Source organism: Merops nubicus, unplaced genomic scaffold, assembly GCF_000691845.1.
Source record: "Merops nubicus isolate BGI_N331 unplaced genomic scaffold, ASM69184v1 scaffold4502, whole genome shotgun sequence".
Taxonomy (NCBI): domain Eukaryota; kingdom Metazoa; phylum Chordata; class Aves; order Coraciiformes; family Meropidae; genus Merops; species Merops nubicus.
The window spans coordinates 11,691-39,616 of record NW_008591431.1 but is presented as its reverse complement, the minus strand read 5'-3'; the positions used below and the strand labels follow the sequence as shown (position 1 = coordinate 39,616).

At 36.3% G+C, this 27,926-nt stretch overlaps 1 protein-coding gene across 1 annotated transcript in view; it reads left to right on the top strand.

Annotated features, from left to right (window-relative positions):
- The window catches only part of LRRFIP2 (leucine rich repeat (in FLII) interacting protein 2), a gene marked incomplete at its 5' end in the record, with an annotated part of 38,832 nt that extends 11,161 nt beyond the window's left edge, over positions 1 to 27,671 (top strand). Inside the window, 16 exons of the mRNA XM_008950245.1 lie at positions 677 to 724; positions 807 to 851; positions 5,014 to 5,121; positions 7,453 to 7,497; positions 8,103 to 8,216; positions 8,666 to 8,737; positions 13,162 to 13,332; positions 13,960 to 14,052; positions 16,065 to 16,157; positions 20,366 to 20,467; positions 20,718 to 20,850; positions 22,172 to 22,221; positions 23,805 to 23,925; positions 24,992 to 25,071; positions 26,160 to 26,264; positions 27,024 to 27,671. Coding sequence (XP_008948493.1) covers positions 677 to 724; positions 807 to 851; positions 5,014 to 5,121; positions 7,453 to 7,497; positions 8,103 to 8,216; positions 8,666 to 8,737; positions 13,162 to 13,332; positions 13,960 to 14,052; positions 16,065 to 16,157; positions 20,366 to 20,467; positions 20,718 to 20,850; positions 22,172 to 22,221; positions 23,805 to 23,925; positions 24,992 to 25,071; positions 26,160 to 26,264; positions 27,024 to 27,134 — 1,491 coding nt within the window. The remainder of the gene's footprint in view (positions 1 to 676; positions 725 to 806; positions 852 to 5,013; positions 5,122 to 7,452; positions 7,498 to 8,102; positions 8,217 to 8,665; positions 8,738 to 13,161; positions 13,333 to 13,959; positions 14,053 to 16,064; positions 16,158 to 20,365; positions 20,468 to 20,717; positions 20,851 to 22,171; positions 22,222 to 23,804; positions 23,926 to 24,991; positions 25,072 to 26,159; positions 26,265 to 27,023) is intronic.
- Between the last annotated feature and the right edge of the window lie 255 nt (positions 27,672 to 27,926).

The following is a 27,926-nucleotide window of genomic DNA, read 5'->3' as shown; positions in this document are numbered from 1 at the left end:
CTTACCTGTATTGTATGCAGCAAACTTCTGTCTCCTCTGTAACACTGCAAATTCTTACAGCTAATAGTTACAATTGTATTTCTTACTTTTAAGGGTTACCTTTTATGAAATGAGTGTGTAACATGGAAGTTACTCTGTGTTCTATGTATGCGGGGTCTTAAATTTAAGATAACTTTTGTTTCATGGTTGCTAGATGATACAAAGAAAACAACTAGCAGCTGTGGCAGTTGCTTCCTTAAAATCCTGTTTTTAAACAACAACAAAAGTCTTAGAAGTTTAGCACCAATGTACTACTTTCTTCTACAGTAATATAAATGGTAAATCAACAGTCTTGTCATGAGATATGTAGTATCTTCCAGTACCTATAGCTACTGTCATGATCAGGTTTAAATAAGTAGCTGGAGGAAATTGTGTCTTTTGAAAGCTACTTAATGTCTTATTATTCTTTTCTACAAATCTGAGAAAAATACTAGATTGCTTTAATGGTTTACATGATGATTTCAAAGTTAGTGTTTTGTCTTGGAGTGTTTATCCACACTTTAAGTTCTTGTCTGTTAGGGGTGTAAAATTTAGTATTTTAATCTTTAAAACTTTTGGGGAATACAGAGCAATAAATTAAAACATTGATGAACACAGAAAAAGTGTTTCTGACTTTTTTCTATTCTTCACACTACAGTCTTCTTCTCTATACAGTGATCCAGTGGCAACAACTAGGAGTTACAGGGTTAGTACAATATAAAATAGTATCTTGCTTATCTTTAGATCTTGAATGGCTTTCAAATATAAAATTGAGCTTTTTTTCATAGGTGTCTCCTTCTGTAAACACTGGTTTGATAAGAAGTATCAGTTTGGTTCGTAAGCACCATTTGCATGGTTGCCTTCAATTTGTATTGTATGGCCATGAGGCTTGACAGTACTACATGTGCATTTTTTTCATGCATTTAAATAAAACTGCAGCTTGTGTGTGTCATTTTGTGGAGGCATTCAGTTTAATGCTTTTTAACATTGTTAAATTGCCTCTTTAAAGTGTTTTGGGAGTTGCAGTTTTACTGATCTTTTTACAGATAAGCATAAAGCTTATGAATAGCACAATGCTGCTGAAGAATACTGAGGTTAGAATAAGTTAATCCAAGCATACTAAATAACAACTGCATGTTAAGTACTAAATAAAGTATTTAAAGAAGTTAAGCATTTGTACAGGAAAAATGTATTGTTGGGAGCCTACTGAAATTTGTAATAAATACAGTTTAAATACTTTAAAATAAGATGCTGTATTTAAAGTTAATAATTGTAGAAAAATGTAAGAAGTTGAAAACCTAATCTGCATCTTTACAAAACAAAAAGTAGTTAGAAGTGCCACGAGTATGGCTAAGATGGCTCTACAAAAAATTGTCTTTAAGAAATTACATGCATGCCTGAAACTGGCTTTTGCTGTTCCAGGAGTTCAAATCCAGCTTACGCTGCCATTTAAGACATGTTAAACCTAGGTACTAGAGATCTCTTTGTAGGTGGGGAGAAAGCAGCATGAGACTTTAATTTTTTATTTATTGTTGAATTGTTTTGTCCAGAGCTGGTTTTATTATCCAATACATAAGTAGATTTCAGCCTTGTACCTTGAAACATTCTCCTTCAGGAAAACCTCTGTGGGTGAGCACAATGTAAAACTGCCAAGTGTACAGTTTAGCTTCAGTTCCCACAGAACAGTGAAAATTGGATCACAATTTCAATATTTGATTGCATTTTCTTCTGAAAATAGTTAAGAATTGATTAAAAAAAAAAAAAAACAACTAGTTTGCTGTTTTTCAAGGAAATTCTTAAATTTATATGTGGAGATTCGTATCCCTAACTGGAGGAAATGCTGCTGGAAGTTTTTAAGAATGTCCTTTCAAAAAGTATAGTGTTAACAGACAAATGCATAGATGGGATAAGATAGAGTAGAATCACAGAGTCACAGCACATGACAGTTTGTAAGAATTGGAGTGTTTGAGAGTGTGGCATAATTGTTTCTGAGGCTGACTGTAAACAGTGTTCCCTTGGCTCTTCCTCAGGCATCTGTGTGTGGTGATGGGTTACAGAACTCCTGTAGTTCTCGCACTGTAAGTGTAACAGGCTTCTGGTTGTTTCTTGCATTATCTTTGTCTTCTGGAGACAGAAATCTATGAAAATTGTGAAAATTTCCTTCCTAACTTTCCTTTAGCCATCTGAATACAGTTTCTCTTCAAGAGCAAGCTCAATTCGAAGTAGTCCTGTGGTGAGCATCTTCTTGCATGGTTTGCTGTCTGCTTTGACACTAACACACAAAATTGATGAGTATTTACACTGGGCATCGTTCTACTGACAACACAGAGACTCAATTTTTTAATTCTGCATCAAAAAAAAAGGAAAAATATTTTAAAGATGTGATTTCTAGCAAGATCTAGAGTTTTAGTAAGACAGTAAAGTGTAGAAACAGTAAGGAATTTGTTTTTCTAAACATCTTTTAAATGTTTGTAACATATAATTGGAAGCAGTTGGAAACTGGAGTGCAGTACATTGTTGGGGTTTCTTCATATAATAGTGGGAATATGAAACTGTTACTACAAAACATTTGAAAAAATCTTTTTCGGGGGGAAGAGGGATAATGTTATGTTCTGTCATGCAGTAAGAAGTAGCTGGCTCATTTTTATGATGACTGGTATTCAAAACTGAGATAAATTTGTTCCTGGATCTCTGTTGTGTTAAAATTGTCGTTCCAAAGATGGCTTTTTGTGCTGCAAAGTGATTTGAAATGGTTCTCCTTGGGTTCTGCTGCAGAACAACTGTCCTAGTTTCATTGGTCCAGCTGCTCATGTCTCATGCTACACAAAGAAGTAGATAAGTGTTCTGGTATGGGTTAAATGGAAATGTTTGGTTCTTTTTTTCATTTTCCACATAGTCTTAACAATTTCATAGAGCCTGAAATAATAAAAACAGATTTCTCAGAAACTGGATGATTTTATCAACAACAGATGTCAGAATGAATTTTTGAGGGTGTAGGAAAAAAGGGAATTTTGCTCTTTCTTTATAAAGTTCTAAACCCTAAGAGGTTTTAAGATCCATCTGTAAAGTCTCTTGAACTGTGAAAATACTACTTGTCTCCTTAGTTTCTCTCAACGTTAGGATTAATTTCTTAAAAGTATATACTTTATAGATATACAGGAATATATCTCTATCTCTCAGATCTCATTGTGTATATGATACCAATAATGCCAAGGTACCATTCACACACACACTAGTGAATGTTAACAGAGTTCAAACATTTGTTTAATGAAGTAATTCTGAAAAGCAGATAAAGTAAAAATCTTATTCACAACTTAACTGTCTACTGTTTCTATGGTTAATATTTTGGCTTCACTCTGGGTAGTGCATTAGAAGTCAGCTCAGTACTGACTGGAAATCAAAACAGAGAGTAGGAGAGAAGATGGAAACGGGGTAGAAAACGCTGGTGAGAAACTGTATGGTGCATCTCCATCCTAAATTATATAGATTTTCATAAACCCATTCAGCAAGATCTTAGAAGTAGGAAAGGTCTGGAAGGAGGAAAAGTAGAAAATATAACACATGGACCCTTCATCAGCAGAAATATGTTGGTTTTGAAGGAAAAAGAGCATAATGTTATCCTAGGTGGTTTGTAGCTCTTCACTTTTTTGTTTTGCTGTAAGCATAATTCATATAGGCAGAATTCAGCATCTTTATACTTTGTGAAATATAGAAGTTTAGCCCAATTTCTGGCTGCAAAAATGGACTTACTTTGTTGTTTTAAAAAATATAAAGATATTACTTAAAATGTAGATATAGCTGGAAAATTGTCAGAGAAATAGAACTTAAACTAGTAGTGACAAAAATATCAAGTATACATAATCCAAGACAGATGTTCATCAGCAAATGGTTTTCTATGTAACTGGTCAGATTTATATAAAAGACATCTCACTATCTTTTAATAAGAATAAGATAAGGCTACAGCACTTACGTACATCAAGTACAAAGAAATTAAGGATTGTTTTCTAACTGGTGAAAATTGGGTAAATCAATGTATTTTCAAACTGTTCATTTAAAGAATTTTCTCTCATATAATCACTTCTAAAATGAAATATAATGTTCACAGTAACTTTCTGCCTTTTGAAGTGGAACGTCACCAATATAACCCTTCTGATAAACCTACTCTTCTCATCAAATACTGTGTTTAATGTGCATGATGTTTTCTCACTTCCATATTTCTCTTGAATTCCCGTGGCACTTGTGATTACTGTAATGTCATTTGATGTATTTTTCCTTCTTTAACCAGTGATGTGTAGCATTAGCATTTTTAGCTGATGATTTTAGGTGCCTGTCTGACATAAAGCTGTGGGGAATAAGCTTGTCTTCTCATGTAAGGCCTCTTAAAACTGGGAATGAGAGGAAGCCCAGATCCTAATCATATTTAGTAGTGTTGAGATTGTGTTGATTTGAAGAAAAGGCAACATTTGTAGGTAAAATTAGTAACTTTTATTTATCAGCTTCTGATTGTAGTAAATCTGCTTTTATGATCTGCAGAGCTTTTTTCAAAAAAGGTAATTTTTGTAGCTTGCATTTGGCACTAGATAAGTACTAAATCCTTCTGTATCTCTGATTGTATTTTTTTAATATTAATCCAAATGAAGAAAATGGATCAATAATAAATGTTCATTGTTTTTAGCTTTAGATACCATAACCAACAATAATAAGAACGTGAAGTGAGTATATAAAAACAATGCATACATTGACTAAAGTATTCCTATCACTGTGGCACACATTTTAGTCGTGTAGACACATTTAAAATAGCAGAACTGTAGGAGATTTTTAAAATCTTAAAAAACTTTTAGGATTTTACAGCTGTTAAACTGTTACAGAAGCAAGAATAAATTGCAATAATGGAGATTTAAGTTAAGATTTCCTGTTTATTTTTTTAAATAAACTTTTCTTCATCCTGTGGTGTCATCTTCAGTTCTCTTTCACCCTTCTCCTTATCTTTTGAAGTCCTCTGACTTTTCTGCTCAAAGTGAAACTGCTGCTGACTATTTCAGTCGTTCCACCCGCAGAGGGAGCATTGTTTCTGATGCAGATGATGTCCCAGGTTTGAGCAGTGTGAGTGTCGTGCTCGTTACGTCGGGGTGAACACAGCAGGCTCACTAACCAGGGATTTGCTTTTCGTGTTCTGAAAGAGTAAATACCATACAAACATTCAGAGTTATTTAATGCCAAGTAGTTCTGTTGAGGGATTTGGGCTGGTTTTTGTATTAAAATATCTGGACTCTGAATTTTTAAGAAGCATGCTGCTTTATTTTAAAGGGGGTGTTGCCTGTTGCTAGAAGCATGTGACAAGCGTTAACACTTCACATTGTTTTGTGTGTGATAAACTTAAGTATCTCTTAAATGTAAAACCTTGGGGTTTTTTTCTTCCATAAATTAAGCATGTCTAGGGTTTTATGTATCTTTGGGATACTCCTACTTGGTTTAGCAACAAAAATAAGTACTTAAAATTGTGCTCTCATTAGTGTATTTTAGTGTTCATGCATCAAAGATGAGGTTGGGTCAGGGTCTCTTAGTGGAGCAGTCATTGTTGGCTCTGCTCTTACACCAAATCCCAAGTCAATAGAGATGTTAGAGGAAATCTATCCTGATGGTTTCCCGTGGATCCCTTCAGTCTCAACACTGTTTACACCAAACCTTTACACAAAACTTTATTACTGTTGTGACTTCTAGACATTCTTGTTACTTGCAATTTTTTTTTGTGCTTAATAGTGTTAATTTGTGTTCTTAGGCATATCTTTGAAATCAGTCAGGATTAGCACGTGTAGCAGGAGAGGTTGAGAGAACTGGGTTTGTTGAGTTGGGCAAAAGGGATGCCACATGGTGATGAGTAGCCTGCAACTACTTGATCAGCTGAGAGGCAAGAAGCAGTGCAACAAAGGGCAGCAGCCTCACACTTCAGTTTAGGAGGTTCAGACTAGCCACAGGCAAGAAGCTCCACAAGGAGGTTAGTGTTTGCTCTGACAAGTTACAGCAAGGCTGGAGAACCTCCATGCTCAGGAGCTGGTGAGACTTTGCTGGACAAAGCCCCAGCTGAGCTGGAGTGTTGGCAGTGGTTCTGCGTTGGGTGGGAGGCTGGACTGGGTGACTGCTGGAGTACTCCCACAGCCACTCCTGCTGTGATTCTGCAGTGAGGATTGAGTACTCCTGTAGTGCTTTGCAACTTGGGTTGTAACAATCTATTTATGGTCTGTAGATGCTCAGTGCATGAGAGATCAATCACTTCTCCAGTTTAAATTTTAGGATTTTTTTTTGCTCTAATTATCCTGCTTTTCTGAAATTAATCCTCTGCTAAAAGAAAATGTGGAGGCTGAGGCTGGCAGCTGTGCTACCTTCTCTGTTTGCTTTTAGTATCATCATCGTTGTTATGTGTTATTAGATTCCAAATTTATATTTTTATGGAAGTTATTGTAAATGGATGCTTCAGATCAGTTGCATTCTTCACATCATTTTATCATCAGAGTCATGGCAAATATATGCAATTTGCAGTTTCAGCCCATCATTGGAGGTGGTGAATTTGCCATGGGAGTGCAATGTTGCTTCTACAGAAACCATAATAGAAGGGAAATGAAAGATCTCATAAAATAACAGCTGTTTCTTCTGTGATTGTAGCAGACTTCCAAATCTCTTTTCCCTGGGCTGGGAGAAAAACATGTCCTCAGAGAAAAAAAGACCTTTGAGATACCATAGTCAATATATTGTACTTAGTTTTGAAAATATGGCAACGTGTTAAGGCCTTCATTTAATTCCACTTATTTTGATTTATAGAAACGCAGAAAATATGGGAATCTGCAATATAATTTTATAGTATTGATCTTCTAAATAAGAAGGGAGCATGGTAGTTCTTTTGCTTACATTTCAATAAATAAAACATTAATTGAAATTATTTTTTAGGTTACTATTAATTAGTACACTTAAGTCAGAGGCTTTTATGTGAATTATTTTTGTCCTGGTGTAATTGCAGGTTTCACAAAACAGATTGAAGGAACAAACTTGTTTTCTGATGGGTATTTACACTGGTGTCACCCATTGTCTGAAATGCACTTGCATGGAGCTTTGTGTTTTGCCACCAAGCATTGCAGTCACTACCCTACTCAAATTTAAAATAGTGAAACACCTTTTGTGATTCACTACTTTTATATTGGTAATGACTTTTAAAAAACTTTTTTAAAAGTTTATAGGTGTTTTTCTGTTTTACAAGCACTCGTTTATGTTGCAGTTGAGGTAAAAATCACTTTTTCAGGCCAAGTATTTTTTCCTTGGTCTTGATCATTGTTTCATCTTTTATTCTTAAATATTTCTCAGCATCTTTGAACAGAAGATGGTGCTTCAGTAGCCCCTCATTGCAAAAGGTGTGTTGTGATCACTTTCCCTTTTCTCTTTCAGCTGGAAGAAAAGAGTGAAAAGTCACATTCAGAAATATTTTCAAGGGTAAGAGTTTTTAATTTAATAATTATTGAAAGTTGGTGCTTACAAATTTGCGAGTATTCAAATAGTTTGAAAAGTATAAGTGCTGTGTGGTTTTAGTAGAGTGTGTCTTAACTTTTAAGACCTTGCAAAGAGATATTTTGGGGTATATTTTTTTATCTGCAGAATGAATGCTTTGTGTCTTTTAGCAAGCATTAGTTTCCTATAGAATTTATTTTCTGTGTAAGAATTATTTAGCAGGAAAGGTTGAAAGGACTATAAAAATCCATATGCTGGATTCCACCAGAGACTTTCTTCTGAATTCTGGGGTGGCAGAAATGATAATTTTTAGAAAGATTTTGAACTTTCAGTTTTTCAGCACTAGCAGCCACCTTATGAAAGTCTTCTGATCACACAACTTAAAGCTGTGTGTTATAAGTGGTAAGTCACAAAGAGAAGCTAACATTTCACCAAGAAACATAAGTGCTGGAAAATAATAAATGGAAAATATTGTCTAGAAGATAATATTAAGAAATGTTAAAAAGGTGAGAAAAGTGAAGAAATTTATAAAGACTGATGTCAGGTTTACCAGAAATTATTCCTGAAACAATGTTTTCCCCTTTTTTAAGCCATCGTCTCGCAACTCAGTGAGTGCAACTCCTCTGAGTGGCAACTCCTCCAGGAGGGGAAGTGGAGACACGAGCAGTTTGGTGGATCCTGATGCCTCCCTCAGTGAATTACGGGTAAGCTGCATTGCCAGAGACTTTGGAGCTAGTTTAAATTTCCATTTGTGGTTAGGAGGAATTTTCTCTGTGCTACAGAACTTCTGCTTTTGTAATAGAAAAAATTACAAGGATGTAATTTTCAGTCATGAAAGATTTCTGTGTCTTGGTAATTGTATTTGTTGTGTTCATAAATATTTATGGTGCTAACATTTTAGCTTATGTAAAAATAAGACTTTGTTTATGTCAGATCTGAAACAGTTCTGTCCTATTTGAGTTGGCTTGGATTCAGGGATGTAACAGAGTTCTTCATTTATTTCCATTAATTTGCTGTGTATCAGTTATAATTTCTGTGAATTATTGCAGGCTTTGACATTTGATAGAAATGCATGTAAGCCTTTTAATGCTTTTTCAACTATAATTTATTTCCCCTTACTTCTTATGCAATGGTTCATTCCTATGTCCTGCAGGATATCTATGATCTTAAGGACCAGATACACGATGTAGAAGGGAGATACATGCAGGGACTTAAAGAACTAAAGGTATCAGGGCTACTCCCAAGCATGCATTCTGTATGGATATTTTTGGGTAATGGAGATATCACTGGTTCCACTAACTATGCAAGGCTTTACTAATAAGTTTTTTAATGTCTTTAAAGCATGTATCTAACATTTAATGCATACAGAGCATCAGCTTAAATTTGTCGTGTAATAAATTATTAAGATAAGATTTATTTAAAGGTACATGAGATAGTGTGTTGATTATTTGGTTTATGTTAAAATAATATCACACAAATATTTTTAGCAATGTTTACTGGTAAGATAATGAGAGGTTCCATTTATATATTTTTTTAGAATTTTATTAAACAAATGCGTGTTCAAAATAATTGAGTAAGAATAATTGGCAAAAAAGAACTGGGATATAGTTCTGACAAAGAACCTGAGAAATTAAGAATTAGCTTTCAAGTTTTGGCAAATACTACATTTTATAAAACAAACCCAAATTAATATTTTTAAAAGATGTGCCAAAATTAATCTGGGAAGGCATATTGATTGCAGGAGAATTTTTTTTTTTTTTAATCCTTTGCCATTAAAAAAGATTAATTTTTTTTGTTGTTATGGTTTACATTCCCATTATCTTTGTCTAAATTATAGGTTTGTATTTTCAGCATTAGGTTACTGGGATTTGTCTGTATTTTGACTTGTGTAAATTATAATGGATGTTTTGCTTTTTTAAGTTCTCACAGTTTTCAGTTCAGATATTGTTTTCCCCTCTTCTGTGTTGAAGAGAAACTGAACACAACAAATGCTGTGGCTTACAAATCTTTTTCAGGATAGTTGTTCTGTTCTTTCCTGTTATCTAATCGTGAGTGGTTCCACGTAAAAGTTAGAGAGATCTTCCATATTTGTTTTATATCCATCTAGAGGCTGAATTTAATGAGTGCTGCTTGTACTGGAGCATGTTATAGTGACCTATTTAACAGCTTCCTTGAATTTCCTTAGTTAAACAAGATATTAAATGGTATAACGAAGAGAAAATACATAATTTGAGCTGTTCAGTGTAGTAAAAATTATTTCCTCTTTAGGGATAAGTAACTGCAAATCTGATAGCCATAAGCTCAGATGAACTGTGTCTTGTTTTAGGCATATTGCCACATGAACATTAAAAGGACTTCAAAGAGCAGTGGATTACAAGATTGTTAGACATAGCTGTGATTGTACTAAGCTTGGATATAATGTGAGATTGCTTCACATTTTCAGAATTAATCTAACTCTCACACTTTTGCACCTTTGGATATTTGCATATGTGGATAATTCTGATTGAATTAGCTCTTCACATCTTGTCCTGTCTCAACTCTGATTCAACTTTGTTGATCCTTTCTATATCCCCTTGCATCAACTAGAAAGGAATCCTTTTTCTTTCTTCAATTTAACAGAGCACTCTCTTGATGTCTGCTGGGTTTATGCATCTAGCCAAGCAGGCTAATTTGCACAGCCCCTTGGCTTGACTGATAGAGTTGTGGGTGGTATTTCTTCATAGCTTTAGGTCATGTGCAGAGCCTTATCTCATTTTCATTTCAGCCCGTTCCCACTGCTTCATCCTTTGGCGTCCCACAGCCCCATTCAAGTGGGATGAGATTTCTCCAAAGAGAAATTCTTCCAAATCCATGTTATTTCTCACCAAACTGGAAGATTACTGAAACTACATGGAATTCTTGAATCATAGGGAAAAAAGTGTAGTACTTTACTTGAAAAGAAGAAGCAGTTCCAAAGAGATCTGAGCAATGTTGCTGGTTTTTAACTGGTCAGAGACTCATAGTTTGATTTCTTTCTCAGAAGCAATTCTCACTCGACATGGAATTCTTGAATCATAGGGAAAATGTGTAGTACTTTACTTGAAAAGAAGGAGCAGTTCCAAAGAAGTCTGAGTGATGTTGCTGTTTTTTAACTGGTCAGAGACTCTTAGACATAGTTTGGTTTCTTTCTCAGAAGCAATTCTCACTCTTCTGTCTGAAAATCAGTTTATTCCTCTTCTGTAACTGCTGACTTCCCCCATTAACTTGTTGATTAATGACATTTTAATCCAACCTTTAAACATAGTTTGATTTCTTTCTCAGAAGCAATTCTCACTCTTCTGTCTGAAAATCAGTTTATTCCTCTTCCGTAACTGCTGACTTTTCCCCCATTAACTTGTTGATTAATGATATTTTAATCCAATCCTTTAAACCCAGTCTTAGTCTCCCTCTAAGGCTGGAGTCCTGGTCCATGTGGCATACAATAAGAGTTTGAGACAGCTGGATTTGGGAAGTGCTGGGGGGTGGGCAGCAGTATTGTTGCTGTTTTCAGCTGACTGATCAGAGGCTGCAGAGAAGACAGGACAGGCTCCTTCCAGAGGTGCACAGTGACAGGGCAGGATGCAACAGACAGAAGTTGCATTGCAAGGACTGAAATTCCAAGTAGACCTCAAGAAAAAAGCTTTTCACAAAGAAGACAAACACTGGAACAGATTGTCCAGCCAGGTTCTGCAGGTCTGCATCCCTGGAGATACTTGAACAGGAGCTGAGCTGTGAGCAGCCTGATCTTGGTTTCATTAGGAGATTGGACCAGATGGCATCCAGAGATCTCTGCCAGCTTAAGTGACTACTCACCACACTCACAGAAACAATCAAATTGGAATTTTTTCCCAGTTGTACTTTGTGATAAATTTTGTATCTCCCTATAAAATGATCATAGCATTCCCTTTACTACTCATATTTTCCTTTTTACTCTAAATGGGATTATTCTTTGAAGGTCTTTGGAAGGTTTTCATTCTCTGACATTTTGTTTTACCAATCTTTTCAACATTTGTCATGTTCACACCATCACAAAAAAAGTCTTCTGTGGTTTTAATCTTAAGAATATTTGAATGCAGTTAGAGATATTATTTATTTTTTCATTATTTTTTTTCTTTCCTTAATCTTCTTTGCTGTTTACTGTTTCCCAGCTAATGATGAAACCTTTCTTATATTTTAACTACTTAAACTGATGTGTCTCTTTTCATCTGTAGTCTAGCAGGACACATCTTAAGTTATTTTTTTCTGGGGTTTCTAAAATACTGTATATCTTCATCACAAAATTAATGAAACAGAGAGGTATAAATAAATGTCATTATGAGAAAATTATAAAAAGTAAAATATGTACTTTAAGGACAGCTTTCTCAAAATGGAGATTTATTACATGGAATAGAGCCTGAGGGTTGGGCTTTTCTGATTTTCTGATAATGCAATATATATAGATCTTATGAGGGAACTGTGACTTGGGATCTCAGAAGACATGATTAATTCAGAAACAAAACCAGCTGCATGATTTTACTGTGTAACAGATAGCACTCTCCAATGTTTTCTTATGAAACTCTAGATGGTTACCACCTTTTCTCCTAATTTCTTAGTCCTATTTTTCTGTTTTCTGGAAAAAAACAAGCCTAGTGCCCTTTCTGTGCTAGTACTTCTACTGTCAAATACTTAAAAATGAAGGTTATGCTCCTTATCCCTTCAGAGAACAGATTACATGCAATACTAGGGGATTTGTAGTAGGGCACAGACCTACTTTGGGAAGGGAATGGCTTCAGAGTTCTTTTTCAATTCTAAAATTAGGACTCTGTGAAACTCAAGTTTTGTATTTTTAAAGAAATGCATGTTGAAATCATTGCATATTTAAAAGTGCCTGGGGTGACAGTTTTTCTAGGATTTGAGTAGTTGACATTTGTTACAGTACTGAGAAAAAGAATGATAGGATAAAATCATCTGGGTAAATGTGAGAGAATTACATAAAAGGGTACATAGCAAGGCATATGTGCACCTCCAGGTAGAGAATCTAGCATGTAAATCTTTATTACATGCTTTTTTAAAAAAAATCTTAGGAAGAAAAAGGAAGACAAAATGCCTGCTTAAATAGAGCATCATTATTACTGGAAAAATATGACTACCTTACAACTTTGAGTCTGGGGTAACAGAGTGCTACTTAAATAATAAGCATTAAGTTAAAGCTGCTCTTAAAGATATTTCTGTGATCCTTTTTAGTCATTTGATTGACTGAGTTATCTCTGTCAGATTTGTTGCTTCATTCTGAAGTCTTTTCTCGTGCATGCACTGAAAATCCAAAAAAGCTGTGACTTCACTGCTTTATCCCTGGGAGTTAAGTTGTGAAGGTGGCAGAGTAGAAAATGCAAGTGCAGTATTACCTTGTAATTCTCATACTTCTGTGATGATAACTTTTCATGGCTGTATGTATGACCTAACCTGAATAAATGGCGTTTGAACTGTGACTTGGTGTCTCTAAAGAGAAGACATGAATATAATTCAGAAACAAAAAGAGCTGCATAATTTTACTGCATAACAGACATCACCCTTCAGTGCTGTGGTGGTATCTTGTTGTTAGAACAATGCATCAGAAAGCTGGACTAACTGAAGCCTTTCTACCCTCTGCAGGATTCGCTGGCTGAGGTTGAAGAGAAGTACAAGAAAGCAATGGTTTCCAATGCCCAGCTGGACAATGAGAAGAACAACTTGGTTTACCAAGTGGATACTCTAAAGGACATCATTGAGGAGAAGGAAGAACAGATAGCTGAGTTCTACAGGGAGAATGAAGAGAAGTCAAAGGTACTGATTTTTAAGACTTTTTTTTCCCCTAATTATTAAGATAAACCATAGAAGCCTGGATTACTTAGTAAGAATAGTTGAAAACTTCTGGCTTAGTAGCAAAGTGTATCTATCTCAGTGGCCAGAGATGTTTTGATTATTGTGTTGGGTGTTTGTTTGGCTTTTTGTTTGTTTGTTTTCTAAGAAAGGCAAAACATCACCACCCCTGGGAAGAAAAAAATTAATTAATGTCATACACTAAAGATAAAATACAAACTTAAATCAGAAAGACATGTTCAGTCCTACTTTCTTGGAAAGGAAAGATACATGTGGCAGATTTTTCCAGGAACACTTAAATAAATTCAGTATCTGTGATTTTCTCATTAATATTGTGCTTAAGCCTTTATGGCATCTTTTATATCTATTCTATATTTTATTAAATAACATTTTCCATATGGTAAGTATGTGGAGAACTTAGCTGAAGCACCAGTTCTGTGATTTCTAGCCATGTGGTAGAATTTCTCAAGTTATTGCAGTAATTTCTTAAATAATATTGTGTTAAGTACTTTTGTTAACTTTTTTAAGCTTTATATGCAAAATAATTGTCAAAGCCAAAATAAAAATAAAGCATTGATTTATTTAATACAGGAATTGGAGAGACAGAAGCACACGTGCAGTGTTCTGCAGCATAAGCTGGATGAGCTTAAAGAGGGTCTTCGACAGCGAGATGAATTGATAGAGGTATGTTCATGTGAGGTAGTGTCTGACAGAACTTGTGGAAATAAATATGGTGTCAGACTTGACTGGGAACAGCCATCATGCACAAAATGAGCTTAGGTATTATCTCATTTTTATGAAGGAATTTATCTTGTTTTAGTGAATAGCACTTAAGCTATCAATCTCTCTAAATTTATAAAGTTGAAAATGTCTGTGCAAGGTTTTCAAATGTGTAAAATCCTTAGTTCCAGTCTTGTAAATTCCTCAATTCCTGTGAGAATCGTGATGCTCTCATGAATGTTCTTTGTCTCTTCTTCCTTGTGAGACCAGAACTAATGTTTGCATGGCCAAAATCTTTTTGCATAGCCAGAAGTTCTGTTGCATGGTTAATATCAAATGTTATTGTTTGCCTTTCCCAAAAGTTTCCATTTCAGTTATTTCAGATTTTTGTGAGCAGCAACCACTGAAGTTGGCAGCAGCAAATGTTTGTTTGCTTACCAGCCAAACATAAATATAGCAACACTGGTCAGCATGTTACTGGGCCACAGCCATGTTGCTGTGTGCATGGTGTGCTCTTTTCCCATCTTGCCCTTTCCTTCTGGAAACAAATCAACATGCCCTAAAATACCAGAGCTATCAACAGCCTTCATTTTAAAGTGGTCCACAAAGATATGTCTTTTCAACAGCATGTGAGTGTCCATTTCCCACTGATTGTAGTTCAATTAATCTAGCACTTTCCCATCACCTTCTGTTTTTAGTAAAAATTAGTCTTTAAGTACATGGGCCAAAGTTTCCACTGCCTGATTTTCAGAAGTTTTATAGTGCTGCATTTTATTGATGAGTTTCTTTCCCCACTAAGTTCTTGTGCCCTCCAGGTAGTAGTACAGTAACTCCAAAAGGCTTCTGAAAAGTTCCAGATCTGTTATGGTAACTGAGAAAATAATATGCTTCATGAATGGGAGTTGGTATGATTTAGTCTAATCTTGTTGCTCTTCTTCTGCTACTAAGTAGCATAATTTTGTGGCAGATTAATTGAGAAGCAAAAACACTTAGCAAGTTCTGGTTGTTGCTCTGTTGCTTGCTCTGAATTCTCTTTGACTTCACTGCAAATTAAAAATAAAATTAAGAAACAAAACAACAAAAACAGTAACTTTATACCTTCATCTTGGGATCTTGTTTGGGTTTTTTTTTGGGCTTTTCTTGAAGTATGCAGATAAAAGATATATATTTGTGTGGAGAGTTTGCTTTGGTAGAATGTAGCATGTGTGTTGAATGTTCACCAAATTCACACAGTTCCTTAAATGATGAATTTGGGTTAAATCTTTGATTTGAGTCATTTTTCCATCTATTAACAGAAAATCTAGCAGAAGCCATTTAGCTTTTTGCAGGAAGACACTGTCTAGATTTTGGCATTCCCAGATGTAAAAATCAAGTTCACTAATAGGAGGGCAAAAAATGGTCTCTAGCCCTAAAAAATTTTTATTATCTTCATATTTATATGAGCTTAGCAAGGAATTTTAGTTTTGTGTGAAGGGCAAGGAGCAAAATGCAGTGTTAGATGAAAAAAATAGGGCCACAATTGTTACATATTGATATAGTATAACAGCAGTCAGATTTTACTTCCTAGATGCTTGGTACAAACTTCCTTATACTTTCAAAAAGATTTTCTATATAAAACCTCTTGTTAACATTAGTGATCACTCCCAAATAGGAATAGAAGGTATCTGGAAATTACAATTGTTTTCTGCAGAAAGGATGTTATCCCCAGGCTGTGGTGGCAACTGCTACTAAAGAGAAGTAGCTGTATAGGTGCACTAAATTCTTGCATCAGCATTGATTGAATAAAATCAGTTGCATGACTTCATAAAGAATATATTATGATAAGTTGCACCCTTTTTCTCTAACTTCATGCTCATACACTCTTTGGTTGACTTTTATTTCTTAATTTCCTTTTTCTGTTTGAATGTGTTTTATTTTTTTTCCATTTCCTTACTTCTCTTTCCTCTTTTATTCTTCCCTCATCCTATGTACTACAGGAGAACCAACGAATGCAGCAGAATATAGACTCCATAACCAAAGAGGTGTTTGATCTCCAGGAGACAATTAATTGGAAAGATAAAAAAATAGGGGTATGAATCAAATATGGGGGGAAAGGTATTTTTTCATTTTAGAAGTAGATGGATGCCCCCTGCCCCCCAAGGAATGCTGTGTACTCCAAAGAAATGAAGGCCACTCCCAAATTAAATGCTTTAGAATGTTTTGCAGTCTTTATCCTCTTCAGAAAATGAGCTTCACTTCATCTTTACTTGCATAGTGATGAATACTAGTTAAATCTATAACACAATTAACTGTTAAGCATAGAGTTTTCAATTTTTTTTTTTCCAAATATTTGTTACCTGTATTCAGGGCTTGGAAAACTCATTGTTTCCTTATTCTTATCCAAAGATAAAAATGGCCCAGGTCTGTGTATTGATCCACAGTGACACAGCAATAATATAATTTTATACAGATTTGAAATTCTTTTTAGAGCTTTTAATCTCCTTAGAGGTAAATACAGTTTTCAGAACTTGAACAGTTCAAACCTTGCTCACTGTTTGACTCCTGCCTCTGTCATCATTTTAACAGTTTGCATAGGAATTAGTAGATTTTAAAACAGTTTGCTTTACACTACCTGGGATAACAGGGACAAAATACCCCAAATAATGGAAAACCTAGAGACCTGCAGGAGATAAAGGACAAAATGTAGAATATTTGTAAATCATGTTTGCATTTGGCATAACTAGTGCTAAAAAATAGGATCTTGAATTGACTCATGCATTCCTGAATTGCACTTCTGGTCCTTCTGGGGCTGTTTAGCTTGGAAGCAACGCTGAACCAGGCTGATCTGATACCACACACAGAGGAGCAGACTTGCCAGCTGTTGGGGTTGAAAGTTGCAATCTTAAATCAGTGGTTGTGTGGGGCCTCTTGAAGAGCATCTGCAGGGTTCCTGTACAGGGAAGGAAGCTAGTACTGTGGTGATGCTCACTGTGCAGCACAGAAGTGGTCTGAGTCAGCCTGGCCCTTGGTGAGGACTACATGGCTCTGAACTTGTGGCTGTCTGGGCCACCAGTAGATGTCCTGGTGCTGAGAGGGAGTTAACTGGAAAGTCTTTCAGCTGCCTTTTAGTAACTCCAGGGTCATTTCTCTCTAACTGAATTTTACAACAGATTGTGACACACATAGATACCTTTGAAAATTGCTGTGTGGGCTGCAGTTCACTACAGAAAGTTATCTTAACCAGTAGTGCCCAGTTAAAAAAAGCTGGTTATACTGGTTTGTTTTTTTTTCAATCCATATTTATTTCATGTTACAGTCCTTCAGTCCATATTGCAATCTTCTTTGCCATCATAAAATATTTCAAACTTTTAAAGTTTTTTTCTGAACATGCTTCTGAAAGTTTTTTCTTCTTTAGCAAAGCATATTCTTTCCATACTTACTCTTCACTTTTGTGTATTGAACTGCCTCAACTTGTGCTTTTTTTTTGTGCAAGCACTTTTTTCTTTCAAAGCACATTGACAGTGTCAGTACAGAGCATATAATTTATCTAATGTTCACAGAAGAAAAATAGCTACTAGCCAGATTGACAAGAAAGATATTTTTTCCTTTAGTAAAAATTTTCCTGCCAGTTTCTCTGTTCTTGTAAAGACCATAACTGGATTTTTTTCCTAGTTTTTATTTTTTTACCATCTCAGAATTAAAATATCTTAGTTCTTAAAAAGTAAAAATGTTGCTGTCTTCTCACTGCTATCTAAAAACGTTTACACAGTTTTCTTACCTCACAATTTTTGAGTCTTTCTCCACAAATCTGAGTAGCTTTGCTAATTTTTACTCTATTCCAGCCTCAGAAGTCTCTCAGAAGCTTCACAAAGGAGTAGTTCATAACTAGAATTGGTTTTACAATGTATGCAAGACCGCTGCTGCCTCAGAGGAAGGGATGGAAACCAGAGATAGCACGAGCTTGGTTTACACTTACCTTCTTACATTGTCCTGATTCTACAAATTGATTGAAATTTGCAGTTGTATTTAGTCTTAGATCAGTTTGAGGACTCTGAACTATAACTTCCAGGTTATATTCCTGCAATACACATCTGTTTTACTGTTTGGTGGCTCCAAATTGTTCATGCATTGCCACTTTGAAATCAGCAACGGCATGTCTAAGTTGGTATAGATTTTGTGAAGGTTTTGGGAATATTTTAAAAAAATAAAACCCCAGACAAACATGTTTTTTGCCAGATGATCAGATTTTAATCATACTGGTATGTTCAGACATGCCTGCAGAGCTTAGTTGTCCTGACTTCTGCCTGCCCCCACCCCAACAGAAGAATTGCAGAAGTAGATTTAGTAAAAAATCCATGTTATACATCATACTCCCTGAGCATACCAACAGTAGCAGTTTTACTAAAGTTTTTCAGCACTGAGTAGTGATTATTTACTGATCTCTCCATAGGTAGAGATAATATGGTTATATAAATTTCACTTCCTTCCTCATCAAAATTTTCTGTTTTCCAACACTTGTGCCCAGGGGGTGAGGATAGAAAAGATGATTTGAGGAGGTCAGCAGCATCCCAGGGCACTGCCAAGCACACAGGAGCTGTCTGCAGTGTGATTCTGGGCCTCTGTCTCCATCCTCTCAAGTGTGGGAGCTTACTTCCCCTTCCACCTCTGCTGCTAGTCCTCAAAGATGGCAAAGGTGTATGTATCTTCAAGTGGAACACAAAATGATGTGGTGATTGAGGTTCTTCATGCTATTATGATATAGTTTGAGATTAGTATGTGTTAGGAAATAAAAGGACATCTAATGAATTCTTAAACTGTGACATGACAGCTAATGCTTTCACACATGTTGAATGACCTGTATTTTAAATGTTACATTTACATATTAATAAGCAAAGTACAAGAACACTTCTTAAATTTTCCCATTGAAATTAAGAGGAATGCATTAAAACATTGCTCTGATGTACAGACTCTAGACAGTTATTAAAATTTGGCTTACTGCAATTGCTATGTGGGGCAATTGCACTACAAAATCACACACCTTCATTTCTTTCTTGGTATCAGCCCATTCCTAAACACTCATGCATGACATAGGGGTTAGCTGGATAATTTTCTTGGCAAAATATGAAAATTTTTGCAGTTGCTGTGTGGTCAGGATTATTAGTAATGCATGCAGCTCTGGATTTGAATGGAACACTGGGATGCTGCCCAGTGAGGTGAGAGTGTCTGACTAGCTGCCAGGTAACACAGCATAGGCAGGCAGACCCATCTGTGTCCATATTGTGCTTCTAGCTGCCATCCTTGTTTGTGCTAAAATAGTGCTGCTGGTGTTTGCTCTGGGTTTTTTCCCCCCTCTAAAACTGTTTGCTTTGGTTTTAGTAAAGTGTGGTTGTAATATGTAAGCAAAGTAGTAAATAAGCTAGTATTTGTAAGTGGATGACACTTAGGTTTAAGGTCTTTTATGAGGTAAGATTTCTACTTCTGTACCCTATATTTGTGCTAAAATAGTGCTGCTGGTGTTTGCTGTGGATTTTTTCCCCCCTCTAAAACTGATTGCTTTGGTTTTAGTAAAGTGTGGTTGTAATATGTAAGCAAAGTAGTAAACAAGCTAGTATTTGTAAGTGGATGACACTTAGGCTTATATATCTAAGGTCTTTTATGAGGTAATATTTCTACTTCTATACCCTATAAAAGGTAGAGAAATCAGTTCAATGGATATGTTTTAGAATCTTTGCCAGCTGAGTTCCAGCAAATTTTACTTCTGTCCACAGAATAGTCACCCATGCTTTCAATATTCAATTTATCTGACAAAAATATACCAAAATAGAACCCACTAAATAAAAATAAGGAGAAAAACAAACAAACAAACAAAAAAGAAACACAAAAACATAAGGAAGAACTTTCCTGTGAGGGTCCCAGAGCCCTGGCCCAGGCTGCCCAGAGAGGTTGTGGAGTCTCCTTCCCTGCAGAGATTCCAAACCCACCTGGACATGATGCTGGGCACCCTGCTCTGGGTGATCTCCAGACGTCCTTTCCATCCCCTGTGAAAATCTTTTACAGAATCTACCAAGACTTATCTTGGAAAAAAATTGTCATAACAAACATGTAGCAATGAAGCTAGATATGTGACTGTGAAAGGTAGTTACCAGAGGTGTGTGCTTATATGTATATGTTAAATACCCCTTTTAATTTCTTTACTTTTATTGAGCTCTTTGTATTTACTTGTAACAAAATCTCTCTGCTGTCTGTCATACCCTTTTTCTCTGTGCCATTCTTTTTCTTGCTATCTGCCTGAACCCAGGCCCTAGAAAGACAGAAAGATTACTTTGACTGCATTAAGAATGAGCGAGATGAGCTCAGAGAGGAGTTGGCTGACCTGAAGGAAACAATGAAGAGAGGAGAGGTATGTTGGTAGTAGTTACTTTACAGTAACAGAAATCCAGGAGTGGGGCATGAGACCAAGGTCGATGAAAGACTGGAGGAATGGCTACTGTTGTTGTGCAGTCTCAAAACCTGACTTCAGGGTAGGATAAGTGGCACATTTCATTGTAAGTGCTTCAACCAACTTGAAAAGCATTTTAAAAACTTTTCTGTCCCATTATGTTGTAGCACTGCTCTTGTCTGAGTGTTTTTTTTTCCTTTTGTATTTTCAGAAACACGGGTTAGTTATCATTCCAGATGGCACACCCAATGGTGACATAAACCATGAACTGGGGGTCGGTGCAATAACAGTTGTGTCACAGGAAGCTGCTCAAGTCTTGGAATCTGCAGGAGAAGGACCACTAGGTAAAGATATCCTAACATACTTCAGAGAGTGTTTGAAGTCTTTGTTCCCTTCCTGTCCACAGTGGGTTGTGATTTACAGCCACAAAAAGATACTTGCAATGCTGCTGGAGTAAGTGCTTACACAGCTTTCAAGACTGTCAGCTTTTTTATTAGTCATTATTATTTTTATACTGAGTAAAAAGATAGATGTATCTTTTGAATTTAAAAAAAAAAAGAAATAGTACATGCTTGGATGTTTGTAATGGATTAGATCTCTTGGTCCAGTGTCTGTGTTATTAGTGTCAGAAAATATCTTGCCTAAAAGTGTAGCCTTTTGGATTGCTGTTTTCTGTTGTGTTTCATGGTAAAAAAAACCCTTGCAAGTATGTAAAATTAATGGAAGAGCTTCCATTGTAGAAAGCAGTATATTGTGTATTTTCCCCTTCCTTGAAGTACTTCTCCCTTTATTGGTGTAAAAAATATTCAAAAAATGACACAAAGAACAGAAAGATACAGGCTTTGGGGGCCTTGATTTTAATTTGGTTTTATCCTTAAGTTGGACAATTTGTGTGCATAGTCAATCCCCTGTAAAACTGTGTTAAAGTTAACACACAGAGAAATGTGTAGACTTGCATTTTATCTCTACATAATATATAATAGTTACATATTTTTGTTTTGACAGAGATTAGACTCCATACATGCTTCTGCTGTGGCTCCATCTTAGTGAAATATAGATACCCTCATGTTTTGTTGCTGTCAAAATTTCCAAGGGAGCTGCTCTAATCCTAGCATGGTGTTGCTTGACAGTCTGTTTTTGAGCCATTAGTCCTCTTCTGACTGATCAGAGATACTGCAACATGAATGTGGGTCCTTTCCCAAGTACTTTTTTTTGTGGTTTGAGAACACTTTTTTACTTTCTAAACATATGGAAGAGCTTAGCTTTCCCTGAAGAGATGGCAATCGTCAGGAATAGGACAGGGAAGAGAGTCTGCAGTCAGAAGAAAATTTTGTTGGAAATGTCTTTTCCAAATATTGGGACAAAACTCTGGTTTATAGTTAAAAAAATCCTCAGTTTTTAATTTACTTCAAAGAATTGCTAAACTCGGAGGTTTTGCTTTTAAAATTGTACTAAGAAACAGAGTGAATGAAATATTTTCCCTTTTTTCTGCTAATAACTGGAGGTTACTATGGCATTATTAGTGAGATACTAAAGTGTTGTGCTCCCCATGCTATTTGCTTTAAGTTTGAAGAGAATTCTATTTGAAAATGAAGAGAAAAGTTACAGAATGTGTGTTCTTAGTTGCAGATTTCTCTGAGATTTAACTGATTTCTTTGGTTTTAGATGTGCGGCTACGAAAACTGGCTGGAGAAAAGGAGGAATTATTGTCCCAGGTAAAGTAAGCTATCCTTTTCAGAAATAGACCTTTGTGTCTCCTTTTGCAGACTAGTAATTGCAGATTAGTACTAATATTAAGCAGCAAAGGTGCTTATCCAAATACTTAATCAATAAAGCAAAATAAAATACTCAACTTCTTCCCTGGCTGGCTACCAGGAATTATCAGTTCCTCTCACTAGTGTCCTATCCAGGAGATTTTCATCCTGATTGGTGAAGAAGCCTCATTTCCTTTACTGCTTAATTGAAATCTGACTGGCTGCTGACTCTACTATTAGGACATATACTTAAAGTTGTTCATTGTTTTCTTTTATCTCGTGGGGAAATTAACTAAAGTCAGTAAAATGACATTCTCATAAGCTCAAATAGAAAATTAATACTAATAAAGTAGTTGTATTCTAATACAGTTCAGTATTGAGAAGGTAGGACTCAACATACAGCTGTTGAACAATTGTTAAGAATACTATAATTTTTGTGCTTCTAGTGCCTCACAAGTTTAAAGTGGTGTCAACATTGTTTTTTGCTGGAAAGGCACCATCATTTCAGTATAAATGCTTGACTTAGAATGCCAATAAAGTCTAGTATTTAATCAGGGTGATTAAATATTAATGTATAAATAAGTGTATAAAGATGTATTATCATATTTATCACAATATAGTTATAAAAATCACTGTTAAAATTATATGCTTTATATCACGAGTGGGAGCTTTGCAAGTATAATGCCCATATCACTAATCTGGGGGGCAATATTTTGATAAGAAAGTCAAAATGTAGCTCCCACTTTTTTTCGTAAACTCCAGACATTGAGGATATAGCTGAGGAATCTGGGTTTCCTGACTCCTGAAAAATCCTGGGACAGCTGCTGTACCATAAAATGGAACTGTTTAATGTGCACTACAGACTTGCTTAGGACTATTGCTCTCAGATGGACTAAAACAGGACCCTAAAAGAGCTGTGGAATATTCTTACTGTAAACTCTTCAGGATATTGTTCATTATCTCAGAATAAAATTGTAGAATTATTAAGATGGCTGGACTTGATCTTAAGAGGTCTTTTCCCATCAACTCAGCACTACCATGGCCAATAAATCATGTCCTGAAGTACCACATCCACTCATTTTTTTTAACCCCTCCAGGGATGGTGACTCCACCACCTCCCTGGGCAGCCTGGTCCAGTGCTTCACCACTCATGCAGAGTGTTCAGAGTTTAAAAGCTATACTGTAGAAGAAATGCATAAACAGAGTCTAATGCTGCTGCCTCCTTCTCTGGAAAGGAGCTCTCTGAGAGCTGCTTGGTGTTTCTGCATTGCTCAGAGATCCCTGCAGACCAAACTGGTGGGTTTGGGCTGTGCATGGACATGCAGAGGGCCCTTGTCCACCAATGGGGATGGGGAGCAGCATCCACAGGTCTCAGGGAGTGGCTTCCCTGCCTGCCCTGCACAGCTCTGCTGCTCCTACTCACAGACCAGCTCAGCCAGTGCCATCCCAGCACTGCTTTGCCTTTTTCCCTTTTTACCTTTTTAGATCCACAGCTCCTGAACTTCTGGGAGTCTCTTTTTCACAAAAGAATGCTTCTTTTTCAGGTTAGAAAACTGAAGATGCAGTTGGAAGAAGAACGACAGAAATATTCCAAAAGTGATGGCATGAACCCAGATATCATGGGCTTGGAGAATGGTTCTGACCTGCAGCTAATTGAAATGCAGAGTAGGTGTCTGGTTGCTGCTCAGAGGTGTTCTTACTGGGGAGAGGAAACACTCTTCCAACTCCTTTGCCTGTCGTGTTGTGCAGTAGTAGCACTGTGGGTGGATATATTGTTGAGTTGCTCAGTTTTTGTTGGTATATTTACATGCAGGAAATTTCTCACTGCAGAATGGCTTAAAAACGGGCCTCTCTCAGTATTCAATAACATTTTGGGAAGTTATTTTTCAGTTGATTACCTTGCCTAGCATGGATGCACTACTTGAATGGTTTCAATTTTTAGATGATAGAATTTCAGAGATATTTTGTTAATATATTCTACCTGATGTTTTTATTTTGCTGAATCTTTGATACAGAAACTTAATCTGAAATATTTTTATGCACTGAAGCAAAACAAGAAAAATTAAATTAGTGAATTATTACAAATATTTAAAAATACTACAGCTAACACAATATTCAGTGTTGCTTCATAGAAGCACTAATTTACTTTCCATTTCAAGCAAGTTATTTCTTCAGCTGGAAACTCTGCTGTATTAAATTATTGTCATTTAATATGCTTGTGATAATGAACAAAAACAGCACCAGTGATGTCAGGGCTAAAATATAACAGCAAAATAATTTTCAGAGCTCCTTGGAGTTTGCCAGGCAGGTTCAAGCCTTGTGCTCCTTATCATTCAGGTGTTATGACAGATGTCTACAGTAAATGCTGCTGGTATTATGTCTGTTGTGATTTGACCCATTTTGCCATGTGTGTTGGTTATTGTCTTGATTCTCATTTTTGAGAGGTGAGTTTGCTGATCTAAATGTGTGTTTTAGAAGGTGTGTAGCTCTTTTATACATCTGAGATTTAATGCACCCTCTTACAGAGGCAGTAGTTGTGTTCTCTAAGTAACAGGAAGATTATTTCCTGTTCATACTCTCAAACAAGATTTCTGAAAGACCATTTACCTCTTTATAATCCTGTATATGGGCTTCTCAATCAAATGATCTTTTTAATGAATTTTAATTAAAAGTGAAGCTGCCAGTTTAGAGAGATGCTTTGAGTAATATATTCATGTCAATTTTTGCCTAGGAGATGCCAACAGGCAAATTAGTGAATACAAATTTAAGCTTTCAAAAGCTGAACAGGATATAACTACCTTGGAACAAAATGTAAGTGTGTTTTTCTTCATATTTATTGTTATCCTCACACTCACTCTGCACACTCTCACAGTACTTGTTTTAACAAAAACTTTGAAAACCTATTTTATCATTTCATCATTTTCATATTTCATCTAAAGTTTGTTCTTTATTTTGGATAGAATGACATTACATTTAAGAGAAATAATGTGGAGTTGATATGCTAAGAATTGAATGTATGGCAGAATATACAGAGGAACTGAAGCTGCTAGTTCAATAAAACCAGTTTATGTAGCCTAATCCCTTGTAAGAAAGTTGTACAGACTGTGGAAGCAATGGGATTTAGTCACTGAAATACAAGTTTGTTTTTATAGCTAGATATATATATTTCTCATACTGATTTACTCACACTTTGTGATTTTAAGTCAGTAACATTTTATTACAGTTCAGCATCTCTGTAGATCCCCTAAAAATCACATAAAGGATTATAATTAGAACTGGAGATGCACAGTTCTCTCTTGCACAGGACCAGGCTGCTGGCCTGTCACATGAATTTGGGAGTAGCATGGAGCTATAGATATAATCCAGGGAGTGGTCCAGATTGCAGCCAGGATTTGTCTTGAGTCCCTGTTGGCTGTTGAACTCTGCACTTGAGCTCAAGATCTGTTGCATCAAGTTGTGGTCTCCTTTCTCCTCTGCACCTTTTCATACAGTCTCTGCTTTTCAGCTTTCCAGCTTTTGTTTTTAATCCCACGTGTTTTCCAGTTCTTGATTTTTCTTTTTCCAGCTCTTCTTCCTCCTCTTGTTTTTTCAGCCTTCTGTATCTTCTCAGCTGTGTCCTGTGCTGTGTTGCATTCTCTGTTTCCTATGATCTTCACCAGGGAAGGGTATTCCAAGTTTCTGCCCACCATTTAGTTTACTGTTTCATTAGTTGTTTTAAACACTCTCTTTGCAATTATGGCTGCTGTGAACACAGTTAAACCCCCTCTTTCCAGAGGGAGAGACCCTGGGTGGTTCACAGGATGCTTTGTGTTACAGCAGCTTTGCAGGAAGGGGAGAACAGCTGGTGGCAGGGTGGAACACCTCAACAATTGTTCCTTTTGTCTTGTTTGGCTTTGCAGATTGGACGACTTGAGGGGCAGGTTACAAGGTATAAAAATGCAGCAGAAAATGCAGAAAAAGTAGAAGATGAACTCAAAGCTGAAAAGAGGAAGCTTCAGCGAGAGGTAATTGATGTCACCTCCTTTTCAGCTGTATGCTCCTTTCAGTCTTGCACTGCTCTCCTTTGCCTCCAAGCTTTGGGATTTCTGGTTTTTTTGTAATTTTCAGTTACATCTTGAGTTTTTTGAGTAGACCTCAGAGTCTACCAGTGTTGCATTTGGAAGGCAACTGTAGCATGTAAAAATAATGCTAATTACAATTCAATGCAGTACTTTGAAAGGAAGGATCTGAAGTTCTGTGTTTTTCTAAATGTGATAACTTGTACTATTTTAAACTAATCCTTCCATAAAAATTACTGGGGACCCAAATGCTCCCCCTGTTGAGTGCCAGCCTGGGAGGTTTCCAGCACACCCCTCCTGAGGAGCAGGGCAGAAGCTGTGTTGAACTGAGCTGTTGCTCATGCCTGGTGAAGAGCTGCTGCAGGACTAGCCATGCTGCTTGCTGATGGATGTATGCTCCTGTGGGTAGCAGGCAACAGTGCTGGAGAGGACTCTACCTTTAAATATCATGAAATAGGAAGTTGCAGGCACCTAGTTCTTTTGGAATGAGTACATTTCATGTTGCAGTTGCTTCCCAATTATTTTTTTTAACAGCAGAATTCAAGTTCATCTGACTGCCATAATGAAAATGTTGTGTCTTATATGGCACTCCTATAAGTCATGTGATGCTTGTGTTCCTGATTTAATTTCCTCTCTCAAAGCTTAAGAACAGCAGAAAGTCCAAATAAACATAAAGTGATCATAATTTCTGCTTTCATTTTATAGCTAAGAACAGCACTGGACAAGATAGAAGAGATGGAGATGACCAATAGCCACTTAATGAAGAGGCTGGAGAAGATGAAGGCAAACAGGACTGCGCTTTTATCTCAACAGTGAAGTGGAACCTGCAGATACAATGCACTGCTCCTTGAATAACTAGCCCCTAGCTTGTTTTTAAATACAGACTTCCATTGGCACAAACTACTTGAACACGGAGCTGTTCCTTGGTGGTTTAGGTTCATAATGAGATGGCATACTTCTGGTTTTTGGGACTTAGGAGAGAATGCAGACGTAGTCTGACTCCCCCTGTGGATGCCAGGAATCTTTCTGTAGCGTTTGATTCTGGAGTCAGAGCTGGAGCACAACCCTGTATGGTTGCCTTAGTGCTAGAAAATGTTTTTACAACTGTGGAATCAAGTTTACTCACGATCTCTTTTGGCTGCTTTAATGATGCTTGATGCTCGGAGGCAACTGCATGAATTGGAGAAGACACTGTATTACTGTATTATAAACTAACCTATATATTTGCTCAAGACATCACACAGCACAAGTGCCTTTTACCTGGTGCAATTTAGACTTCATTGTTGAAATAACCTTTGGAATCAGATACCGTTTTATTTTAAGATACGTTTGGCGTAGTCACTAAACTTTATACATTTTGAAAATACCTTTTTGTAAAATATTTAAATTTATAAGAAAAAAATAGGGAATGTATATAAAAATCTGCCTTTTTTTTTTTTTTTGCATGGGCACATCTGAGTTCTAGGTAATTTTGTCAAATGCTAGCCCCTGATACTCTTAGTATTAAGAGTGCAGATTTAAAAAACTTCTGTTGTACACCATCAGATTATATGTCATCTGCTGCTTAAGTGTGAATTGAAATTTTAGGGTGGGGAGAAGGGGTGGGAA